Source organism: Macadamia integrifolia, chromosome 10 (assembly GCF_013358625.1).
Source record: "Macadamia integrifolia cultivar HAES 741 chromosome 10, SCU_Mint_v3, whole genome shotgun sequence".
Classification (NCBI taxonomy): Eukaryota; Viridiplantae; Streptophyta; class Magnoliopsida; order Proteales; family Proteaceae; genus Macadamia; species Macadamia integrifolia.
The window spans coordinates 10,928,029-10,952,514 of NC_056566.1; the positions used below are offsets into that span (position 1 = coordinate 10,928,029).

Consider the following 24,486-nt stretch of genomic DNA (forward strand, 5'->3'; position numbering starts at 1 on the left):
TTTCACCAATTCTATTCTTGATACGGAGTTCTCAAACCTAGGTACAGAGTACAAGATCCCTCCATGGTTCTTCACTGAGAACCAAGGTTCGAAATTTCGTTTCGTTTCGGTGTTTCAATGGGTTTAGAAACACCGAAATTTTAGCAAGATTTCGTCGAGATTGGTTTTTTTTTTTTTTTTTTTTTTTTTTTGCCATATTTTGACCAAAAACTTAGTGGAAAGCTTATTTTAAGGTTAATAAACATGCTTAGAAACCTAAAAATGCAAAAATATTACAACATGACACTGTTTTAGAGTTGCACCTTTGTTTGGCAGCAATCATCGAACTGTTCTGAAAATTTTACCAACATATATTTATATACTATTTAAAGAAAAAAAAAAAGTTTTAGAGAAAGAACTTTATTTTTCCTAAGCTTTGAATGTGTAGATATTCTTGTAGAAGTCCAATGGAAATCAAAATGTGTGATGATGTGGCTAATTAGAAGCTTGTTGGAGTGTTTTTCCTTTAAAATATGCAAATGGAACCAAAACAACCGAGACAGGCGAGACAGTCGAAATTTCAACGAGATACTGAAACGATACCGAAATTTTGACTCTCTCAACGAAATGTTGTATTTATAAGGCATGGAATGTATCGTTTCAACAAGATACCGAAACAATACCGAAATTTTGGCCGAAATATGATACACATTGATTCGTGCCTTATTTCATTTAAAAAAAAAAAAAAAAAAAAACCTCTGAAATACCAAAATTTCGATGAGATTTCGAACTATGCTGAGAACAAATCAAGTGTTCAATCTCAGAGCTCCTGGCGAAAGATTGTGGCTGCAATGGCTGTGGATCATGGAAGGCAGAACCACTTGGGATTTCAGATCTTTGATTATGAAATGACCACTTGGGATTTCAGATCTTTGATTATGAAATAAATTAACTCAAAAAAGTAGATGTTTCGGGGTAAGAATGAGAAACAGAAGACTGGGCAAGAGAGAGGACAACGATACCTCCACCCAATCACTTTAAGAAGATTCCCACTACGCTCTTCAAATCCAACCTGTTTGTCTTATTCAAACTTCAATGTCATCTTCAATCTCAAATCCACATCCGTACAAATCCCCCAATCCATCAATCCTCAACAACTTACTCCACCGGGGACTACTCTGCTAATGAGGGGTCATGCCAAACAAGTTTATCAAGGAGTTAGGCGACCCAAAGCAAAGGGGGAAAGCAAAAAAATCAATGCCACACAAACAAGGCGATGCTTTGTCGCCTAATAGACAAAGGCACCTATCGCCTAGATATCGCCTTCTATGGTTTCAAAAGAGAGATTGTCTCGTAGAGAGAGAATTGATCCACAAAGGCGGAGAGGAGACGAATTGGTAGCAGTAGCAGAGTCAACTTCGTGGTCTTCTCTGATCGAAAATGCCAACAAGGGAGCGAGAGGGGGAGCCGGAGGGAAGAGGTGATCACTGCAACAACAGCGGGTGATGCTAAACAGGAATAAACTGCTGGAGAGACAGAGAGATGTGCAGTGGGTTGCAGCGGTGAAGTGGGAGAGGAGCACACCCGCATTGAAACAAGTGGGCTTGCACAAGCGTACAAATGAACGATTGAGATGCAAAAGGGGGGAATCTGATGGTCAATAAAGTAGAGGTGTAGGAGATTCCATCCACCCTGTTGGCTCAAAGAACCCTTGGCCCCGATTTTGAGATAAGATATGCTTCTTTTACAATCACCTAGTCGTACGAGTCAACATCCAATACCTATCTCATCTTCTGCCATTGCAAGGATAATAAGGGGTATTTTTAAAAACAAAATGGACAGATGTTGGATGCTGACTCGTACGACCAGGTGATTGTACGAGCAGCTGATCCGTTTTCCCCGATTTTTACATCAAGAGAAATGGAGCTAAACAATACTTCATGCATATCCTAGACACGTGCAAGGGAGGACTCCTAAATGATGCATCATCCAACCAGTTTTCTGTAAAATTGGATGCATGTTACAAGAGCATATATCAATCCAAGGGGGTAGCACAATTGGTGAGCAACGAACTTGGTACGAACCATAAACTCGGACATCCTAAGTTTGACTCCCACTAAACACACCTTGGGCCACTCACACGGGGGTACTTAGTACTCTTTACTGTTTTCTGTTAAAGTTTAATAGTTCTCATTCAACACCGGTATGACCCGGTCCATGTAGTTGTGGAGTCAATATGGGTCCCCGGGACTAGTCAGGCCGAAGGCCTGGATACCCATTGTTAGCAAAAAAAAAAGAGCATGTATCAGATTTTACACCATCAGATCATAAGATCAGAACCTACAGTGTAGCCATCAATGTAGTTTAACAGGATGTGGAAGAAATGGTGTAGGATGGTTTTGGGGAGAACTAAAACTTCCAATGGCTCTATACAAATTAACATTTTTGCAAACTGCAGCATAATCATAATACTATTCAACTAGTTTCACACACTAATGTTTTATTCTGTTATTCCACAATTTAGCATTGAATTATTTAAAAAAAAAAAAAAAGAAAGAAAGAAAGAAAGAAAGAAAGAAAGAAGCCATAAGAATTCTGTGTGGACCTCTATTCCACTTTAATGGCTTAGCAGGACAGTTCCAGACCTTAACTCACTCTTTCATGAATGATTCAATGACTAGCATTTATAGAATAAAGAAACATCAGTATTTCCTCAATCCAGGATCACCATACCTGTCAAAAAGAAAGAGATTAGTAATGTATGAAATATACGAAGCTTTTTCAGTCCCACGCAGGCATCTGCTGAAGGCAACAGATCATATTTGCTGAAGTGCCACAAAACATGCCATGTCTTCTTCCTAGAATGATTGATTTACAATCCCACTTACACCAAAATAACAGGTAGTTTGTGGGTGATACCACATGCATTGATCAGAACCTGGCATACCCACTAACACACTAATCACTAAACACCACCTGCTTACAAAAATTAGCAACCATAAAAAAGTTTGGAAGAAAATTACCAAAAAAATGGGCCAATCTGTAAATTAATCATGTAAAACTAAAATAGCCAGTAAATACAATTTAGGGAGAAGAAAATTTCAAATGAAGATCTCACTCTGATAATGTTACATATTAAACCGTCAAACTGAAAAATGCAAAAAACAATGAAAAAATAAAAATGTGAGAAGATAGAATGGAAGTAGACGAGAGCAAGCAAAAAATAGGATACTAGATCTCACCGCCATCCCAGGGATTGCCTTATCCCAGTGTAGATTAATCCTAAGGACCTCCCAATCAAGCAAACAAGAAAGAAAGAGATAGCACTGCTGATCTTAGCAAAAATGGCTTTAACCAAGGGCATTGTAATATCAGAGAACTCAAGAAATAAGCTGAAATAGTATCTCCTGCAATCACAGCCAACCAGCCCTACAAAGTCAAGCTCCGACTGAGGACAAGAAAACCAACACCATCTATATGTTTAAGCATGTTCATGTATGCATGTCTTGTATACTGATAGAATATAAGCAGAAAGTTTCATAGTTCAAAATTTAGCCAAAATCTCAGTGAAATTTCAATAGTTTTGACATGCCCGAGACAAAACCCAGAAGTATGCATAATTTCGGATACAAAAATGCAATACTTCGTCGAAATTTCGGTCATTTTTTGCCAATTGGCTGTTTACCCCTCAAAATGGCCTAGCTAAACTCACGGAAAAAAATGCACTGTTTCGGTTGAAATTTCACTAATTTCGTTCATTTCAGTCTGACCAAAAGGAGACCGAAATACGATTTTTTGAACCTTAGTGAGTTTTCATCCAAACTCCAAATTACAGAACTGGGGATTCCAAACTTTCTGGAACCAGAACAGTTAATCAGAATTGGCTTCCAAACTTTACCATTCTATATGTAAAGTTTCCAAACTTTACATATAGAATGCATGTCTTTTATATAGAATATAAGAAGTGAGTTTTCTTCAAAATTCCAGATTACACAACTGGTTTCCAAGCTTTCTGGAACCAGAAAAGTGATCCCAAATATCAGATGCAAGTTGCAGAACTCCACAAGTTCAGAAAATCTCGAGGTATGGGCAGGACAATCCCATGGTTGTAATAATGCATGTGGTATGAACAATAGCACGCACAACAGAATGTTGGCCAGGGAGAAAGAATGTACCACCCAGTCAAGGCTCTTAGCTCCTTGGTCCTCTTCAGGGAAATGGACAATTGATTGATGATGACATAACATAATGGGGATAAAGTTGGCTCAGATTTTCCAAGACCTAGCTTCTTCCACCAGTAGAATTTCTCTGTCTCACTCTTCTTATGCTCCTTGAGGAACTGAACCTGAAGAGTGCACAACTCAAAGCGGTCCTCATACATCAATACAATGGATTCCATATTTTGATGAAGCCACTGGTTCAATGCCACCTGTGATGGAAACAAGTATAAAAATAAAAACCAAAGTGGGATACCTTCTGAAACGGGAATATTGTCCAATTAATAGATGTTGACTCACACATCTGAAAATATGCAAGTATGTCTGCATGCATCAACCATCTTGATGCATGAAAATGACCAGGCATGCTGACAGCAACAAGCCACAAAACTCCCAAAACAAGGGATAATCCATGCATAAGTGCAGAACAAAGAGAAGTGCCAAACCTCATTCCGTAATCTTTGAAGTGATCGCGTTGACAAAGAACACATAGTCAAACCCAAGCTATTCATTTCACTGGACAAGTTACTGTCAACAGAAATAAGCTCTAAACAAATGCTTGCAATTCTATCTGCCAAAGAAAGCATCAGATCTTCTAATATGTCAATCCCATGTTCAGTCAACAATTTACAGTCATAACAGCTAACACCCCTGAAACAAAAGGCCGGGAAACACATTAAATCACAAATCACATTAAATGCTAAAAAAATTGTCCCATTTAATGGAAAGGGGAAAAAAAAAACCAAATAAATATATATGGGGAAAATCTTGGTTACAACAAGACTCAAAACTTTTCTTCTGCCCCTTGTGTTATTCCCAAAAGTTACTTAATGCAGGGTCAAAAAGGTTTTTTAAAAATTTGAAATTCATTTAACATGTAAAGTGCATTAAGCCTCCAAAACATTCCAACACGTAACATTACAATGAACAACCATTTTTTTATAATAACATGACTACCCACAAAGTGAATATATAAATTCCAACAGATAACATGACGTCAGGTGAAAAAGGAAAGGGGTGATGTGATCCTTTATGGAAAGAAAGAAAATAAATATAAAAATTAAAAGGAACAACCATTTATAATAACCAAAAGCTGCAAACTGTCACGAGGATAATTACACAAATTTATATTCCAAAACCATTGGATAAACACAAACCCCAACCCCACAACCCCCCCCCCCAACCCAAAAAAAAAAAACAAAGAGGCTAGACAAACATGACATTTTCCCAAGAAGAAAAAATACTAAACCTCTCTTCCTAGCTTTGATTTAGATAATGCAAGTGACGATAAATATCAGAAACAGATAATATTTGGTATCATGGATTGCATTAACCAAGCTACTACGGTGCTACCTGCATTCTGCCAATATTTAATGTAGACTGGGTTCTAATGGCTATCTAATTACCCAAAGCTGGAAACCAATAACCTACAAAGATCTAGAACAACAGGTCTCTCATTAAGCCTCCAAAAGAGCAATATCAGCGTCATGGTCAAAGGATGATCAGATCTGGTTGCAACTCTAATCGAAAGGCCTATTAGGTGTGAGGAATGGGATGTCAGAATTAGAAATGAACCTGACAGTTAGATTGTTAGATTGTAAGAAATCAATAGGTAATGAAAATAGAAAGTGGCTTTTGAACCCCAAAAAAAATTGGCTAAAATTAAAAACTCAAGGTCAGAAACTGCAGAAAACAGAAACTAAAGAGAAGAAATAGCAAGTGTAAACAAAATAAGGGTACGAAAATAGCAATTTAGGAACAAATTAGTAAGTGTGTACAGAAAATAGAAAGTAGCAGGATAGAATTAGAAACAAGCTAATAAGGTGTTGCCATAGGTCTTTTAGAAGGCAGTGAACAACCAACTGTTAGAGGTATCGATGGGATGCCACAGAACCAATTAAAACACCAAAATTCTATCCAAAACTTAAAGAGGAACTCAGACAATAGTTAGTGGACGGAATAGTACTCAAGAGAGAAAACAAATAAGAAAAGTAGAATGATTAAGACTGAAGAACAGAATCTGAACTTTTAATAGAAAGACGAAAAAAAAAAAGAAGATAGAAACCAACTGTGGAGAAGGAATCGCACCAAAATCTCCTAACTGCATCCCATAGTAAAGCAGTTCGGAAGCCCAAAAAACCATGCTCCATCTCTTACAAAACTCATCAGAGTTGCAACCAGATCAAAGGATGACCAGCTTGCTGATATTGATCTTTGGAGGGCTATTGAGAGACCTGATGTTCTAGATCTTTGTAGGCTATTGGTTCCCAACTTTGGGTAATTAGATAACCTTCACTTGGTACCAAAGTTAAGAAGGGGCAGCAGAGGTTGCTGAATTCTACCTCCGATTGAACAATGATCATGCAAACAAAACTCATGGACAAGTTTTTTCAAGACAGGGAGAGTTGATGCAGTTCAGAAGAACACGAAGGCCAGCAGCAAACCAGGCCATTGAACTTGACTAGGAAGGACCAATATGTTTAATTTTGAGTGCTCAATAAGTTATATGTGCCATAGGCTTAATATTTTTTAATGTTCTATTGTAATGGGAAAATTCTATTAGCGCTAAGGCCTATACAGGATTAGTATTTGTTTTTTATTTTAGTACGTTGTATTCTTAACTTTAGTAGCATTTCTAGAAGGCTGGATAATGTAGGACTAAATTTGACATACCAAAATAGACCCAAAACCACAGGAACTTATAAACCAAAGAACAACCAAAACCACCCAATAGTAAACAGCAACAACAGTCCAACTTAAACCAGTCAACAGTCCTTGAAGAAACCAGAATTAGCAGATCCACAATCAGGAATTTCAGGAAACAGAGTTTGCATCAACAATTAGAAGTTCCAGCAACAGAAATAGGGTAATTGAATAAGTAGGATCAGAATCAAAACATAGCAGGACCAGATAACCAAATCAAAACTCGATTCTGACAGTAGGCTCTGAAATCTGGCATTAACTTCTGAATTTTCAGCAGAGTATTTCAAGGAACTAATAACACATCTAAGGACTGATTTGAAAGTCCAACCCATTGGAGAATAATAGTAGCAGTCAAGTTCCATACAGATTTAAACAAAACAGAATTCAGAATTCAGATCTGGGCAAAATCCATAACCGGCCAGAACTGGGTAACAGTCCACTTCAGCAGGAACCAGTGGTCTGATTGGCCTCAAAATTGGATCGAACTTCCTTCAGAATAGGACTAACCTTCGATCAAAATTAGAAGGCCATCGGATGGCCAGAACTCCCAAAACAGCAAGGTGTTAAATAGATAAAATAGAAAATCTTAACCCAAAAATTCTGCACACAGATTATAGCACTTACCTGGCTGGCTGAATGAGATTAGAAACAATAAGAAAACCAGAAAATATGAAGATCCACTTGGGCTTCTCGCCGCAGAGTGTTGTTTGGATCAAACACCAAACCCTTCTTCTTTGATCAAACATAAAGAAACCTCCAGAGAAGAAAAAGCAGCAACATCTTTTTGTTCATAAAATTCGTGACTCTACTAATGAGAGCTCTCCTTTATTTATAATAATGATGGGGGTTTACATAAAATAGAAACTAACTTTAGTTTCCAAAAACTGAAATAGGAAATTAAAAATTAGAAACTCACCTAGTTACTAAAACTGAAAATAGAAACTTACAAAATAGAAAGTCCTTTAATTACTAAAACTAGAAATAGAAACTAACTTATGACTAAAAATTAGAAACTAACTAGGTACTGAAATTAGAAACTAAATAACCCCATCTAAAAAAGAAACTAAAGAAAAAGGAAACAAATCAATGAATCCCGTATGCAACCTTAGAACCCCTAGTTTAGACCCATAAAAGTGACCCAATACACTCCAAACCACATGGACTAAAGGCCCAACACATATACAACCTAACTCCAGGCTTATTCCCAACAAAACAAGCCTAGTTTGGTGAAGAATCTGCATCAAGTCTTGAAAAAATTCGTCCTCAAATTTTGAAGTGATGAGGTGGGAACATGTGAATAGCAGTCATAACTGTTCCCAAACATAATTCTGGTTGCTTGTAAACTTGTGGAATGTAGTCTTCAAGGCATGGAGCTTTCTCTTCGAAGAATCATGATGGCATAACAAACTCTATATGCTCTACCTCTGAATCAATACCAACAGTGAATGTTGTATGAATAGAGTCATCAATGTTAGTAACCTTCTCATCAAGAATTGGAACAAACTTTTCCTTCTCATCATGAATCTCAAAGACTTGTTGTGGAGTTCTTTCAATCACTACCTCATCTTCCACAGCTTTAGTCTTGTCTACTATGCTCTCTTCAATGTAGAATGCTTCAGTGGAGTGTTCTTCCATGGTTTCAGCCACCAAGACATTACTAATCACATGAATGACATAAGTGCCATCATCATTACTGTCTTCTATATCATAGTCATATCCACCATCATCATCATCATCAAAAGGATAAGGGTAAAGATCTAACTCATCTTCCTCATTGGAGTCTTCAACCTCAGCTAATGCATTAACCCTCTGCTTATGTGGGCAAGACTTAGTAAAATGTCCTACCTCTTCGCAATGGAAGCACTGTGCCTTATTACTACATGTCATAGGTGCCTTTCCTTTGTGATTGGCCCGTGGAGGAAAAGTGGACTTTGGGGGTGTTGAGCTACTAGGTTTAGTTGCTGGAACATTTTTCCTGACCTCCCCAGCTTGAAAACCAAACCTTCTAACTGGCTGTGCTACAAGCTCCTCTGCTCGTAGGGCCTTGTCAAAGCAATCCCTCACTGAATACACGTCAACCACTCTGATTCCGCTGTTGATTTCAGCTCGTAATCCCAATCGAAACCTAGATAACAATTGCCTTTCATTCTCCGATATGCCTGTGCGAGAACAAAGTGCATCAAACCTGTTCATATACTCTGTAACAGTCATAGACCCTTGACGAAGAGAGTTCAGTTGATCTTGTATGCAAGCTCCGAAGTTGCGTGGCAAGTATTTATCTAATAACTCAAGTTTCATCTCCTCCCAACTAGTAGGTTCTCTACCACGGTCTTCCAGTTCATATTCATAGGTGGTCCACCAATCACGAGCAGCCTCAACTAGCTTAGCACGAGCTAGTTTCATCTTTCGTTCCTCAGGTAAATCATAATAATCAAAGTAGTCATCCAGTGCCACTACCCAATCATAGAATAGTTGGGGGTCATGTCTTCTATCAAACTCCTTCAGATCAAGCTTGACCTTTTGTGAGTCTCCAGAGTTCCTCTGATATGTGGGACGTTCAGTCTCGAAATAACCTCTTACATGTTCTTCAAATGTAGGTTGCACTACAGGAACCCTCTGTGGTGGTCTCGGATTAGTGTTTGCCCTCCTGTTAGCCAAGTAAGCAACTACATTCAATGGGGCTTCCACTTCGAGTGTTGTTTGTGACTCACCAGTAGTCTATTGTGCAGCCAACAACCTTGTATTCAATTCAGTCTTTAATTCATTCAACTCAGCTTCCTGTTCAGCCTTCATATTCAGTAGCAGTTCCATAATAGAAGCAAGAGTGGGGGTGTTGTTCTCAGCCATGCTCTGATACCACTTAATGTAGGACTAAATTTGACAAACCAAACTAGACCCAAAGCTGCAGGAACTTATAAACCAAAGAACAATCAAAACCACCCAATAGTAAACAGCAACACCAGTCCAACTTAAACCAATCAACAGTCCTTGAAGAAACCAGAATTAGCAGATCCACAATCAGGAATTTTAGGAAACTGAGTTTGCATCAACAATTAAAAGTTCCAGCAACAGAAATAGAGTCATTGAATAAGTAGGATCATAATCAAAACATAGCAGGACCAGATAACCAAATCAAAACTCGATTCTGACAGTAGGCTCTGAAATCTGGCATTAACTTCTGAATTTTCAGCAGAGTATTATCAAGGAACTAATAACATATCTAAGGACTGATTTGAAAGTCCAACCCATTGGAGAATAATAGCAGCAATCAAGTTCCATACAGATTTAAACATAACAGAATTCAGAATTCAGATCTGGGAAAATCCATAACCGGCCAGAACTAACAGTCCACTTCAGCAAGAACCAGTGGTCTGATTAGCCTCAAAATTGGATCGAACTTCCTTCAGAATAGGACTAACCTTTGATCAAAATTAGAAGGCCATCGGATGGCCAGAACTCCACAAATAGCAAGGCCAACAGTAGATAAAATAGAGAATCTTAACCCAAAAATTCTGCACACAGATTAGAGCACTTACCTCGCTAGCTGAATGAGATTAGAAACAATAAGAAAACCAGAAAATATGAAGATCCACTTGGACTTCTCGCCGCAGAGTGTCGCTTGGATCAAACAGCAAACCCTTCTTCTTTGATCAAACACAAAGAAACCTCCAGAGGAGAAAACGCAGCAGCATCTTTTTGTTCATAAAATTCATGACTCTACTAATGAGAGCTCTCCTTTATTTATAATAATGATGGGGGTTTACATAAAATAGAAACTAACTTTAGTTTCCAAAAACTGAAATAGGAAACTAAAAATTAGAAACTCACCTAGTTACTAAACTGAAAATAGAAACTTACAAAATAGAAAGTCCTTTAGTTACTAAAACTGGAAATAGAAACTAACTTATGACTGAAAATTAGAAACTAACTAGGTACTGAAATTAGAAACTAAATAACCCCATCTAAAAAGGAAACAAATCAATGAATCCCGTATGCAACCTTAGAACCCCTAATTTAGACCCATAAAACTGGCCCAATACACTCCAACCCATATGGACTGAAGGCCCAACACATATACAACCCAACCCTAGGCTTATTCCTAATAAAACAAGCCTAGTTTGATGAAGAATCTGCATCACTGGACAAGTGTCCTACATTCCATCCCCATAGCAGAATTCTAACCCTCCTCCAATTGTATCATTAACTTCCACCATCTCAAACTCCATTATAATGTTAAGCTCCTTGAGTTCTTCATCATCATTGTCCCAATAATCTCAGTTGTTGGGACCAAACACAAGGTAGGAGCAAGGTTTAGAGTATCGGTATCACGTATCACATATCATTTCGGTCGATTGATTTTAAGAGACAATTCGTATCGGAGATACCCAAGATATGCTAAAGATATGCATGAAAATACACTGTTGGAGCAAAAAGCACTATAAATAAGCAAACGTATAACATGTATCATGTATAAACACTAAAATGGAAAACAAAATATAATGAGATAAGTGCATTCAATTGAAATTTTTATAAATGAAAATGTTTCTTACATGTAATAAGAGTCTATTGCCATGAAGAGTGTTGGGTGGTTCAAACTCGTAGCTGGAAGAGTCTTCAAGAATAGGAGCGACTAGGATGATGTTTTCCCAAAGGCATCGGACTTGATTTTTGGAGAAACAAAAAAAAAAATCAAACATGAAACCCACAAGGGCCTTTTAAGAGACGTATCGATAGTATCTGCGTGTATCACACAGTATCACACTGTATCATGCCATATAAGCCGACACTATGCAATACGGTAGGATACTTTAAAGTTTTTAAAAAAGGGGATATGTGTCGATACCCACCAACCAAGGATTAAAGTATCGGTATCGATCGTCGTATCGGTCGGCCAAAATTAAGATATGTATCGGAGGGTATCGTATCGTATCGGAGATACGCTAAGATACGCTAAAGATACGCACATAAATGGATAGGAAACACTTTTTTATACACATTTGCATAAAAAATTAGTTAAAAAAAGTTATATATAACATGTATTATGCATAAACAGTAAATTGAGAGTATCGCACTAAGAATCCAAGGTTTGTAATTGTCCCATAAATGTAAAATCCTTGTTCCCAACCTTGATTTTCACTTTAGTTAGAGAGAAAAATGGTTGGCAGTAACTTTGGAACAAAAACACCTCAAAAAATTATGTTTTTCTAAAAAATTACCCATTTTGGCCATTTTATGACCGTATCGGTACGTATCGGTGTGTATCAGTCGATACATATCGATACGCACCGATACGTATCGATACATACCGATACGTACCGATACATACCGAAACGTACATTTCACTTCAATTTTGAATTTTTCACAGAGTATCGGTACGTATCGGTGCGTATCGGTGGTGTATCGGTGCGTATCGTAGGATACGTATCGGTACATAAGGATTTTAAAATTTTCTTGATACGTATCGGTATGTATCGTGCCGATGCCTACCGATACGGATACGTATCGGCCGATACGGCACGATACGCACCGATACTTAAAACCATGCCACCAACAACAATACGTATTGGCCGATACGATATGGTGGGATATTTAAAACCATGGGGTGGAGTGCCATGAATTTCAATAGAAACTAAGACAAGTAGTAAATTAGGAACCAAAATAGAAACTAACTACTGCTACTGACCCCTCCACGCAAGGACTATGGACTGACTAAATAATACTCAAATCTGGTACAAATATTGGACCAAGACCACAAAACAGAAACCCTGAAGGTCCATCCAGGCTGCCACTGTGGGCTGGGCTTGCTGGTCCATATTTTCTTCTTCCCACTGTGATCTGCATCAGGTTCTTCGTCTGCTATTTGAGTTTGGCCATGGACGATAAATTTGAGGACTTGAATCCCCATTCTAATTATACTTATAATTTACTTAATATGTTTTTGCAATTATTTTTTAACCCATGGACCTACAAAAGTGAACTCATATGGGTCTGAAGCCCTTCTAGGACCGACATGATCTTGATCCCATCCCATTCAGATAGATATCATGCCATAGACAGGCATGTACATTTTCATTATTTTACAGTGTCAATGTGACTCCACCTGTGAGTCTGGCACAATCACAGACCTTTCTTGGACCAACACGATCTTGATCAGATCCAATTAGTCCTCAATCATGCTACTGTTGAGGAAGGCATTTTGGTTATTTGCATAATCAGTGGATCATGACAACATGTGCAACAACAGCATAGCAACAAATCTATCTTGAGAGAATCCCACTTTGGTAGTCATTGCATGCCATTATGAGAAGTGTATTTTGGTCTTTCTCAAAGGTCATTGGATCCTACTTATGTGTTAAGCACATCTAAAAACTCACATCTTAAACATTGAACTGGTAAACAAGAAAAGAAATGATGGACTGAAAGGAATAAGAGCAGAAATGCTACCAAAAAAAAGTGAATCCACAATTACCTAAGATAACCAAATCTAAGAAATAATAGTACATCCGCATAGAGATCCTCCTTGCCAGACTTTTTTATGTTCTGTAAAATAGTGCCATCGTCTTTCAACTTCTCAAACATTACAGAGATAAGAGCCTGTCAAGATAGACATCCATCTGAACAAATTAATGTTGTAGGACATGTGTAATCTAATGCATTAACTAGTCCAAACTCCAAATATACCTTGTCAGGATTCTTGCCTTCCAAGTAAAGCTCATCTTCAACCCATTTAAGGCATATTGATTGACTAGACTTTCGAAAAATTTCAGATAGAACTTCCAACCAATCAATTCTAGTCATGATTGCACATTTCCCTGAGATATTATTGACCTGCAAAACCATTTAATGAAACCGTTAGCCAAACAAAAGAATAGATGTTACTTGCATTTTTTTTAAATGAATCAGAAATTCATTGACAAGAAGATGACAAGGAAATCCACTCTATACCTTAGTTGCATTTGGAAAGACATAATGATGAAATTACAAGTCTTTTTCTCCCTTAAAAAATATAAAAAATTAAGGCAAAAATCTAGAATCGAATGGTTGGAGCTAGGGACTCTAATACAACATACTTCCACAGGTCCATGAGAGCTAGAGTTAACACTAAGTCCATAGCCATGCTCATTGCAAGAGATGGTCTTCTCTTCACAATGTCGATGCCATCAAGTCTGAAGTTGTTTCCTACTTCTCTAAGATTTTCAACCCCCCCCCCCTCTTTTGGCTATGGATCCCATCCCTAAGGGGCTACTCAACAAGTTCATCCCCAACCATCTTCCTAGTTCTCTCCAAGCCATCCCATTAGATGATGAGATCTTGAATGCGGTCCTCTCCCAGAAAACTAACATAGCCCTTGGCACGGATGGTTTTAACATAGTTTACTTCTCATGTTGAGATATCATCAAGGATGACCTCATCAAGGCCATCAAGAATTTCTTCTTTGACCTGAGTCAAATTAAAGGGATCAACCACTCCTTTACCTTATTCCCAAGAAAGAAGGCCAGCAAGTCTGATTTTGGACGCATCTCATTGTGCAACCTTATGTACAACAGTACAAGTTCATTGCAAAAGTCCTTGCAAATTGTATGCCACAAGTTATTGACTCCTTGTTAGTGCCAACCAATCATCATTCATTGTTGGTAGAATTATTTTTCATAACATCCTCCTCTATGATGAAATAGTTAGAGGTTTTGACAGAAAATCTCTCCCCTGCAACCCTCATGAAGATTAACATCCATAAATCCTTTGACTGTCTCAAATGGGATTATGTCTACCCAGTCATACTTCAAATGTCCTTTCCTCTTGTCTTTGTTCATTGGATTCATTCCTGCATCTCCACCCTTAGTTTCTCAATGCTTGTTAATGGCTCTCCCCTACTAGTTACATTCCCTCCTCAGTGGGTGTCCGCAAGGGCTGCCCTCTCTCCCCCTTCATTTCTCCTTGGCCCTAGAAGTCCTCTCTAGAAGCATCCAATCCAAAATGGACCAGAACCTCATCTCCACCATTCCAAAATGTAAAGCTCTTTCATTTGGCCACCTTGCCTTTACAGATTATCTCATGATTTTTCCGAAAGCATACTCCTTTATTGGCTCCATTATGGCTTCCTTTCAACTCCTTAAAGACTTGGCTGGTCTTCGCATCGATCTCCTCAAGTCCCATCTTTTCCTTACAGGGATCTTTGATGCAATAAAGACCTACTTTCGAGATGACTGTTTTTCCCTTGGATCCCTTCCAGTCAAGTATTTGGGGTTGTCCCTAATCACTGACAGGTTGGCTTCTCAACTACACGCTCATGTTGGATTCTTCAACTTTGAAAAGGCAAGCTTCTTTCTAAAGCTGGTCGTTTGGAGCTAATCAGATTTGTACTTCAATCCTCATACAAATATTGATCAAGTGTTTTTGGTCTACCCAATTCTATTATCAAGGCTGTGGAATCCTTTGTGTGCATTTCTTTTGGAAAGGGACTGATTCTGCTAGATTTCTCCACCCAACAAGTTGGGTTGTTGTTTGTCTCCCAAAAAGGAGAGAGGTATTGGTTTGAAAGGATCAAGAGGCAAATTCTACAGGCATCCTCTGATTTGCAAAATTGTAGCAAAGAAGAATAGCATCTAAATCGAGATGGGTCTACTCTAGTCTTCTCTGAAAATACTCCCTTTGGACGGCTCCCTCCTCCTCTGACGCTTCTTGGGTTTGGCATAAGATTCCCAAAGTTAGAAACCTTGTTCTAGGGGCTATCTCCTTAAGGATTGATGATGGTATGTCTACCTCGCTTTGGCTTGATATCTAGCACCCGATGGGTGTCCTCTTCCCAATTGTGGGTGCTAGAGCTATCCACTCCACAAGCATCTGTAAGGGGCCCACACCACCTTAAGCGACATTCTCGAAGCTTGTACTAAATCGGGGCAACTCCCAAATCAACTCTAACCCGGTCATTCCTTGCTTTATCTTTCCGAGTTTTTCCGCCCATCCATCTCAACATCCTCGTCTCTACTACACTCAACTTATCTATATTACGCTACTTGACTACCCAACATTCTGCCCCATGCATCATAGCCGGTCTTACGACTGTCCTATAGAATTTTCATTTAAGCTTTAGAGGAATACGTCGATCACACAACACTTCAGATGCACCTGTCCACTTCATCCATTCTACTTTAAACATCATCGTCTCTCTCACCTTCCTTGTTTATAGTTGACCCCAGATATCTAAAATACTCTCTCTCTCTCTCTCTTTGAGTTTCACCACTTCGTTATCTGTCCTTGAACGACTAAAGTTACACACCCTATACTCCGTCTTCGTTCTACTTATCTTAAGACCTCTTGATTCCAAGGTAGACTCCAACTTGTCGTTAATCCTTACCACTGTCTCATCCACCAAAAAAAAATATTATCAACAAAAAAATACACTATGGAACCTCCCCTTAAATGTTCTTGGTTAAATCATCCACGATAAGAATAAACAGATAAGGACTCAAAGTGGATCCTTGATGTAACCCAATAACTCACTACCTTGACCTCTCATAGATCTCACACTAGCCACTAAGCCCTCATACATGTCTTAATTATATCCACATTTTTAATTGACACCCCTCTCTTCCAAAACCCATGCCAAATTAACTCTCTGGGGACTCTGTTGTAAGCCTTTTCTAGGTCGATGAAGACCATATGGAGATCCTTCTTGAAGGATCTAGATCTTTCCATAAGCCTCTGTATTAGATAAATCACTTCCGTTGTGGATCACTCAGGCATAAAACCGAATTGGTTCCCGGAGATACTAGTTTCTCTTTTTTTCTATAGACTTCGATAACCTTCTCCCATAATTTCATAGCATGACTCATAAGTTTTATGCCTATATAGTTATTGCAACTTTAGATATCACCTTTATTTTTGTAGATTGAAACTACAATACTTCTCCATTCATCAGGCATCTTTCGCGTGCTCAGAATATTGTTAAACAACTTGATTAGTCAGGTTACCCCACATAGCCCAAAGTCTTCTACACTTCAATTTATAACTCGTGCGGGCCTAGTGTCTTACCTACTTTCATCTTTCTTAAGGTTTCTTTAACCTTGATCACTCCTACCTTTCATACATATCTATAATGCGTGTTGTCATGACGGATACTCACACCACTTCTATATAAGCTGTCTACATTTAGTAAGTCGCAAAAATACTCATCTCATCTCCTCATAATGTCTTCATCCTTTACTAGCGCTCTACCATCATCACTCTTAATGCATCTAGCATGATTGAAATCTCTACTGTTCCTTTCCCGTATTTCAGTTATCTTATAAATAGTTTTTTCCCCTTCCTTTGTATTCATATTGTTATACAAGTCATTATATTTCTTTGCCTGTGCTTTCCTCACAATCTTCCTTGCCTCGTTTCGGATAGCCTTATACCTCCCTTCATCTTCAACCTCCCTAGTCCTTTGCCAAGTTTTAAAACTATCCCTCTCAATCTTGATGGTTGCCTAGACTTCCTCATCCCACCACCAAGTCTCTTTAGGGGCCAGACGATTACCCCTCAACATCCCTAAAACCTCTTTAGCAACTTTCTTAATGCAGTCCGTCACCTCAATAAACATCGTGTTGGTATCTCCCTCAAAATCCCACTTTCCCTACACCACCACTTTATTGGTAAAAGACCCCAAAGAATCTCCTTTCGATCTCCACCAGCTTACCTTCGGGCAAACATTTTTCCTTAGTGTATGTTCCGGCATATTGAGGTACATATCCAAGATCAGCACTCAGCAGTCTATGTTAAGAGGTTAAGCTCTCCACAGGTATAACCTTGCAACCATTACACAACAATCTGTTAGACCTTCTAGTAAGGAAGAAGTCTATTTGGCTGGTATGCTGCCCACTTTTGTAGGTAACCAAATGCTCCTCTTAAAGAAGAAAGATGGATGCAACAGAAATGAACGCATCTCCATACTATTAAGTAGAATAGATAGAAGATAGTCTGGATTATACCACATCACTTATTCTACTTCTATAAATATTGTACTGGGACTTTTGGAGCTGTTCATCGCAATAACATGATCGGGTCTAATCATAGAAAAGATTCTGCTCCTCAAGCAAACCAGCCTATCATCTATATGGGGCTTAGGCGGTTGTTGAAATAGAGACAATTTGGTAGTGAATTCCAATATCGCAAATAAAATCCTGCCAAATCCTAGGACCAAGGAAGCTTAAGCTTTTTCTTCCGAATTAACAACCGCAACTTATTAAGCTACTAGCTTTAGTGCCTACTTATCCTATTATTTTGCTTAAGTGTCTGCTTCGGAGAAAGCATATGCCTCTGTTCAATATTCATTTGTGGATGCAATCCAATCTAAAGAAATCGTCAGGAGGGTTCATTCCCTTCTCCATAGGGCCAAAGTCTAAAACTGAAAACCCTCCTCATTCCTCTCCCCAGCCCGTATCCTCCATGAACCTTTCCATTGCATCTTCTATCTGTACCAATGTGTCCATTCAGGCCTCCTCTCATGATTCCCCCCCCCCCCGGGACAAAAACCATACACTAAATCATCCATGTGTTCCCAAAATTGCAACAAACTTTTTCATCCAACCCTGCTTAGGTTGTATATATGCTAATAATGTTGACAACCTCTATTTCTAACACAAGCTTCATGGATAAAATCCTAGCTCCAAATCTTTTAAAATCCACAACTTCATTCTTTTGGTCTTTATCCACCATTATGCCAACTCTACCACTACTACTTTGGTCTCCCAAATATGAGAGTTTGAAATCATCAAACATTTTAGCTTTATCACCCTTCCATCTAGTCTGTAGTTTCTATTTTATTTTAGATTTTAATATGTTGTTCCAAGAAACAGCCTCTTTGCAAAGCGGGGGTAAGGCTGCGTGCATTATGAGTCAATTATGACCCTCCCTAGACCCCACAGGGATGGGAGCCTCATGCACTAGGTACGTCCCTATTACAACAACAACAAAGGAGGAAGGGTTGTGCAAGAAAGAATGATGAAAGAAGAGAAGAAGATCAAAGGAGGAAGGGATATGCAAGTCTCTTGGCAGCCATGGTTCAAGCCCAAAAAGCCTCAATCAAATTTCAATTCTTCAAATCTGTCCTTATCTACTGCGTTACATGACTATAAAAAGGAAAATCAAAACCTAACAATGGAAATTAACCTGAATTAGCAACTGAAATAAAATCTCCCAACTTACTTGATGGACACCCTACTTTAACAATAAGGAAACAAATCAAATTACTAAGTTAATTCCAAATTTTCCCATGCCTAACTGCATCACAACTCTAGAGAGAAAAAAGTGCAGCAGGATTCTACTTTATTTACTATTCAAAAATCAAAAGCATGACTTGTTTATGATAAGGCTTTGGAAGCTCAGATCAATGCATAGTATTAACTATTATGGTCATTACCACAAACATGTGGTCAAAACACAACTACCATGACCATATCATCTACATTGACCAATAGAAAAAATGGCATTGACTTTTCCTAATAGAACAAGAGCATGGGATAGAGAACTTGTTAGTTGTTACTCCCATACCAAGCCAGGGGGGGATAATAGGATGCAGGATCAGGCCGGTTTGCATGGTAAAGACCTCTACTTCATATTTTGCTCAGTATGGGGTAATGACCACGAAACCCCTTTTCTAAAACCCATTTTTATCTTTTCTTGCCTCCAACATCAGCTCCCATTAAAGGAACCTCACCCCCTAACCAGTAAGGACACCTTCTGTACATTAGGAGGAAAAAGATGAGCCAAAAAAATGTGGAGAAAATAAAGATCAACATATGCAATGGTTTATCAACAACTCGAAACAAAGTTCTTAAAGTACAATATTTTGCAAAATGAAAGCAGGTTTTTCTTCCAATTATGACAATCAACTAATTTATCTTCAATTGTTTGAAATTACTCAATCTTTTCGGTCTGGCTTCACAAATTCTTCTATGGGTACAAAACTTCAATCAGTAACTCATTCAGAGGCTTGTAACAGAGAGAATTAAAATTATTAAGAAAAAAAAAGCCCAATGGTGTAAAGAGACGGTGCCTGCCTCTTTCTCAAGTTGCTGTAAAGTAACCCAAAGCAAACGCAATCGGGGACCCTCATCAACAGCATATAAACTTAAAGGACGCTTTAGCCTGCACTTTTCACATTCAACAGCTCTGTTATCTGAATTACTATCAGCTTCAATAGCATTCAGAGCACCGATTAATTTTGTTTTCACTTCATCCCAAGCAGACTCTGAGTTGACTCTTTGATCATTCTTCGCTGCACTGCAAATGGAAATTGTCTATCCAATGTAACTGAGGATAACAAGAGAAACCCAAAGCCAAAGAATTATCTTCAGATCTTACTCATAATAAGTCATCATATTCATTATCTAAATTAAAAGACCATGTGGCATGAGGTGTCTGACAGGGGTCACATGCCAATGCTTAAAGCCACAATATATTAGCATTGAATGTGCAACCAGTGTCCTTGTTACATAGCTAAGAGGACAAATGACATGCCTTCACCTTAAAAACAATTAATATGATTACCCTTACCTACCAGAAGAGGTAGAGTTTGCAGGAACCACAGTATTGCCTGCATTGCTACTTCTATTACTGACATTAACCTTCTCAGACGGCACCACCCCAGCCATATACGCAAGGACTAAACTGGCCATCAAAAGTACTTGATCAGCAATAGGCACCCACTCGAAGGGCATCACATTCTCTGGATTTGCCAAAGTCCCCAAGAAACAGCGCCTCAGGGAAAACTCCCTAAAACGCTGGCTTCCTCTTGAGATATTGGCTATAGGTGCACGAAGTTCCCATGATGATAGTTGAACAAAAAGTTTCGGTACGCCATAGGAAAGTTTTCTGCAACCACATAATGAAGTGAAGTTTAAGAATAAGAATTCTCATCTGTTCAGATTCCCCTAGTATACCACCTATGCCTCGGTTATCTTTAAAAAAAGAAGGGCCAGTATCCAATGCTGGTCCCGCCTATGCAGGATCCTATGCAGGGTCCTGGGAGTCGTAAGTTTGGAGTAGGTCCTAACCTTTGGCTTTTTTGTGCATAGTGGCTGCTCTCAAGACTTGCACCCTGGCATTTGCCCTGGCATCCAAACATTTTACCATTGCTCTAAGCAACGGCCCCTAATTTCATATGCCTCGGTTATCTTGATGCTAGAAAATTGGCAGCAAACTCAGGATATCCATGCCAAGGGTGATAAATATATATGTTATATTCATATGGTGTCCAATAAAATTTGTCCCTTAATACAAAATTATACAAACAATGGAAAAAGATGCAATTATGAAACTAGCCAGTTATAAATCAATAATGTGATACCACAATATTACAAGGCATGAAAAGGATTAAAAAAAGAGAGAGAGAAAAGATTGATCAAGGAGAAAGAAAAAGAAACCTTTGGCCTATTCCGCTAAATGCATTCCTAGGTATGAAGTTGCTCCTCTTGTGGACACTTCTATGCAAATGTTGTCTGGCATATGATGGTAACACAGCAGATTCTGCCATTCAATAAGCGGTAAAGCCCAGTGAATCCACTCCTTTGATCAATGCGGACGCCGATAACTTCTAAAGGCAGCATGGACCCAACTCAGCTACTGAAAACAATATCCAATCAGGAAGACAACAACACAATGGATAAATGAGTAGGACCACAAAGAACCTCTAGTGATCACAATTCATGCATCTAAAGCCCCACCACGGATAAAAATTATTTAAAAAAAAAAATTGATCACAAATGTATTTGAGCATATCAAATGGGTTACAGACCATGTAACTATCAGCTTATGCATTCTTACTGGAAACAGAAAACACAACTTCGGTAGCTATAGTTGACTGAACTAGTCAAAGTCAACTAAAGTAACAGAATCAATATCAAAGAACGACATCTCAACCTACATTTCACCAAAATCAATTTCCATATTGATCTCAATAAAGAAAAATAGCTCAGTGATTTAGGCCTAGCTACGCAAAACAAACTAATCACAAATTTTCTGTTATATCTGACGATTGGAATCTCAGTATATATGGGAATCTCGAATTTAGTTTCGTGGGGAAAATTTTTAATGGAGAAGTAAAGTAGAACCTGAAATTCATCACCAATAACTTAACAGAACTTCCTCTACCAAAACTAATGCATTGCAGTCGCTAATAAATTCTATGACGAACAAGAATTTTGGATGTGACTGAAGAGAAAAAAATGTAGGAACCCTATCGAAGTGAACACTGGTTCAGTATTTGAGAGGTCAAGCGAAGAGTTTGTTCGAGGAGAAATAGAAAAAGTTCGAATTGATGAGGATGAGGATTGAATATGTGCGTACCTGGTTTTGTTTCCCCGCTGAAATATTGCTACTGTCACTGTAGACAGTAGTGAGGAACCGAAAACGAGAGAACGACGAACAGTTGAGGCTAAACCGATGAAATATTGTTTCTATTTTCCTACGATTTTTCGGCGGAATAAAAGATTCGTTTTTTCTTTTCTCGTTGAAAAAATATTTCTATGTAAATTTTTCTGCTTATCATAAAAATTTTCCCAAACCCTATCTACTTCACGACTGGGAAAAATCCCATTGGCCCCGTGCTGGTATAGGGGCACACGGCCTTTGACGGAACTATCCCCCATTTTTGCCCATGGCCGTTGCTCGACTTGTGCTTTACAGCAGAGGGGTACAAAATTATTGCCTCACCCTTGTAAAATCAAATTCTTATTCATGTTGATACCCTTTTATGTGCTGTCATTGGTCACTTGCCTTTATCTTTTTTTTAAGAAAATATGAGCTCTACATGAATGATTCTTTTTTTTCTTTTGAGAAAAAGAACCATGGTTGCTAGGTGTTCTACATGGCCAGACATGTGTCTGGGCTACCAGGGGTAGGGGCATCTTTTCACAACCCACCCCCATGTGTCTGGACGTAGAGTCATGCTAACAATCATAGCACTTTCTCCCTTTTATTTTTATTCTTTCTCCCTTTTATTTTTATTAGAAAATCCATTAGTGCATTGTGTAGATTCCTCACCACATTGGTAAAACCCTTTCTCATTCTAAAAATTTTCGTGGTGCAATCGATATTAAAAAATAAATAATTAAAACAAAAATGCTTTTTCCTCATTTTAACTTCTCTTTTTTTTTTTTTGTAATTTAAATTTACAAATCAATTGAGAGAAAGAACCTTGTCAATCTAAAATAGGTAACACCAATGCACGAGAGCATCAATGCATAAAGCAACATTGTCTTTACGCATCCTCCTATGTCTGGATGTAGGTAATACCAAACTGGAAGTCTTCTTTCTCTACAATAAATAAGAAAAAAGACATTTATAGAAAAAAAAATTATATTTCCACCCATTTACATTATAAAGTTAAAAGCAAATGGAGTTTCCATTTGCTTTTAAAAATTAAAAACAATATTAATTTTTAATATTTTCTGATTTACATTAAGGCTACGAGTGCAAGACAAATAAATAATAGATAAATATAATATGATAAAAAAAATATATGAAAAAGAACACAAGTACACACCTAGACATGGTGGGCGTGAAATACCATGTTGCCCTCGTGTTGAAGATGCATCCATGCGCTAGTTTGTACCTACGCCAACAAGGTAACGTTCTCTTGGGCTAACAAGTAATGATTAAATTAAGGGAAAAGACGTCATGCATATGTATATCCCACGTTGCCATTGGTTGGAGTCAGTAGCTTCAGAAAAGCTAGCGGTGTGCCATCATCCACTCTTAAATCAATTATGAGTATATAACTTCAAAAAAAAAAAAAAAAAAAAGCGGAATAAAAGTTTACCTAACCATGTGGCCTCTATGCTAACTTGGGGTTCCATGAGAGGGCACGCAAATGCATCAACATGGGGTGGAAATAGTATTACATAGGGGTAGGATGGTCATTTCAATCATCTCTTGTCTCAACATAGGGCAACTTGACCAGATAGCTAGCATAGTTTTCACTTAGAAACAATGAACATTTTATCTATGGGAAATGTTCTTTTTCCAAGAGTACAACTCTTACACTTGCATGGTGGCCAATGGAAGCACACGAGGAAATACAATAAGAGCGTTATTTTATATTTCATGGGAGTAAGGTAGTCATTTTGCTTCTCGAGTGTTAGAGACTTAGGCACCATTTAATAACATATCTGCCGTTTCTATGTCTAGAAACGGAAAAAACAATAAATTCAAGTTTTTTATAACATAAATGGATTTTTGGGTGTTTTATAAACTATTTATGGGAATAGAAACTGTTTAAAAAAACCATCACCGTTTAAAACTATTTGATCCTTTACACATGCATTTTAGGGTTCAATGGAACTTGGGAAGAATAGAGGCGTACCTTGCAGAATTTTGGAGAGCAGCACAGGAATTTGAGAACCGGAGCTTGATCTCTAGAGATTTGAGGTCGCAAGTAGGTATTTGAAGGTCGACGAGAGGTATCGAAGAAGAATCTTGCAGATTTGTAGAAAATTGACAGTTGCTTTACCTTTTCACGACTTGTAGAAAAATCACGAGTTGGGAAGTGATAAGACCGCTCAGACTGGTTGAATAGGGTTCACGGGAGTAGCAGATTCACGAGACT

General features: G+C 38.2%; 2 protein-coding genes across 6 annotated transcripts; both read right to left on the minus strand.

Annotated features, from left to right (window-relative positions):
• Window positions 1-2,556: 2,556 nt before the first annotated feature.
• Window positions 2,557-22,393, minus strand: LOC122092413. Of its 5 annotated transcripts, none has more exons than XM_042662726.1 (10): window positions 22,227-22,392; window positions 21,305-21,503; window positions 20,436-20,753; window positions 19,940-20,162; window positions 13,581-13,727; window positions 13,369-13,493; window positions 4,643-4,847; window positions 4,155-4,408; window positions 3,222-3,386; window positions 2,557-2,712 (listed from the first exon to the last, which is right to left on the minus strand). In XM_042662726.1, exons 2-10 carry the CDS (start codon window positions 21,412-21,414, stop codon window positions 2,682-2,684), a joined length of 1,578 nt encoding a protein of 525 aa, XP_042518660.1. In that variant the 5' UTR covers window positions 21,415-21,503; window positions 22,227-22,392; the 3' UTR covers window positions 2,557-2,681. The 5 variants fall into 5 exon arrangements, with proteins under 5 accessions (XP_042518660.1, XP_042518664.1, XP_042518659.1 ...); XM_042662725.1 differs by lacking the exon at window positions 2,557-2,712 and adding an exon at window positions 2,721-2,955 and having other exon boundaries at window positions 22,227-22,393; XM_042662728.1 differs by lacking the exon at window positions 2,557-2,712 and adding an exon at window positions 2,999-3,127.
• Window positions 7,996-10,690, minus strand: LOC122092414. The gene is made up of 2 exons (XM_042662731.1): window positions 8,308-10,690; window positions 7,996-8,272 (listed from the first exon to the last, which is right to left on the minus strand). Exons 1-2 carry the CDS (start codon window positions 9,300-9,302, stop codon window positions 8,260-8,262), a joined length of 1,008 nt encoding a protein of 335 aa, XP_042518665.1. The 5' UTR covers window positions 9,303-10,690; the 3' UTR covers window positions 7,996-8,259.
• Window positions 22,394-24,486: the final 2,093 nt, after the last annotated feature.

Excerpts from the sequence above, each read along its gene's own strand:
- LOC122092414 (XM_042662731.1), bottom strand. The coding sequence starts at position 9,302 with ATGAAACTAGCTCGTGCTAAGCTAGTTGAGGCTGCTCGTGATTGGTGG.
- LOC122092413 (XM_042662725.1), bottom strand. The coding sequence starts at position 21,414 with ATGGCAGAATCTGCTGTGTTACCATCATATGCCAGACAACATTTGCAT. Across the intron at positions 20,163-20,435 it reads AACTCTACCTCTTCTGGTAG|TGCAGCGAAGAATGATCAAA; the intron begins GTAAGGGTAATC and ends TTCCATTTGCAG. Across the intron at positions 4,848-13,368 it reads CTTAGATTTGGTTATCTTAG|GGGTGTTAGCTGTTATGACT; the intron begins GTAATTGTGGAT and ends CTTTTGTTTCAG.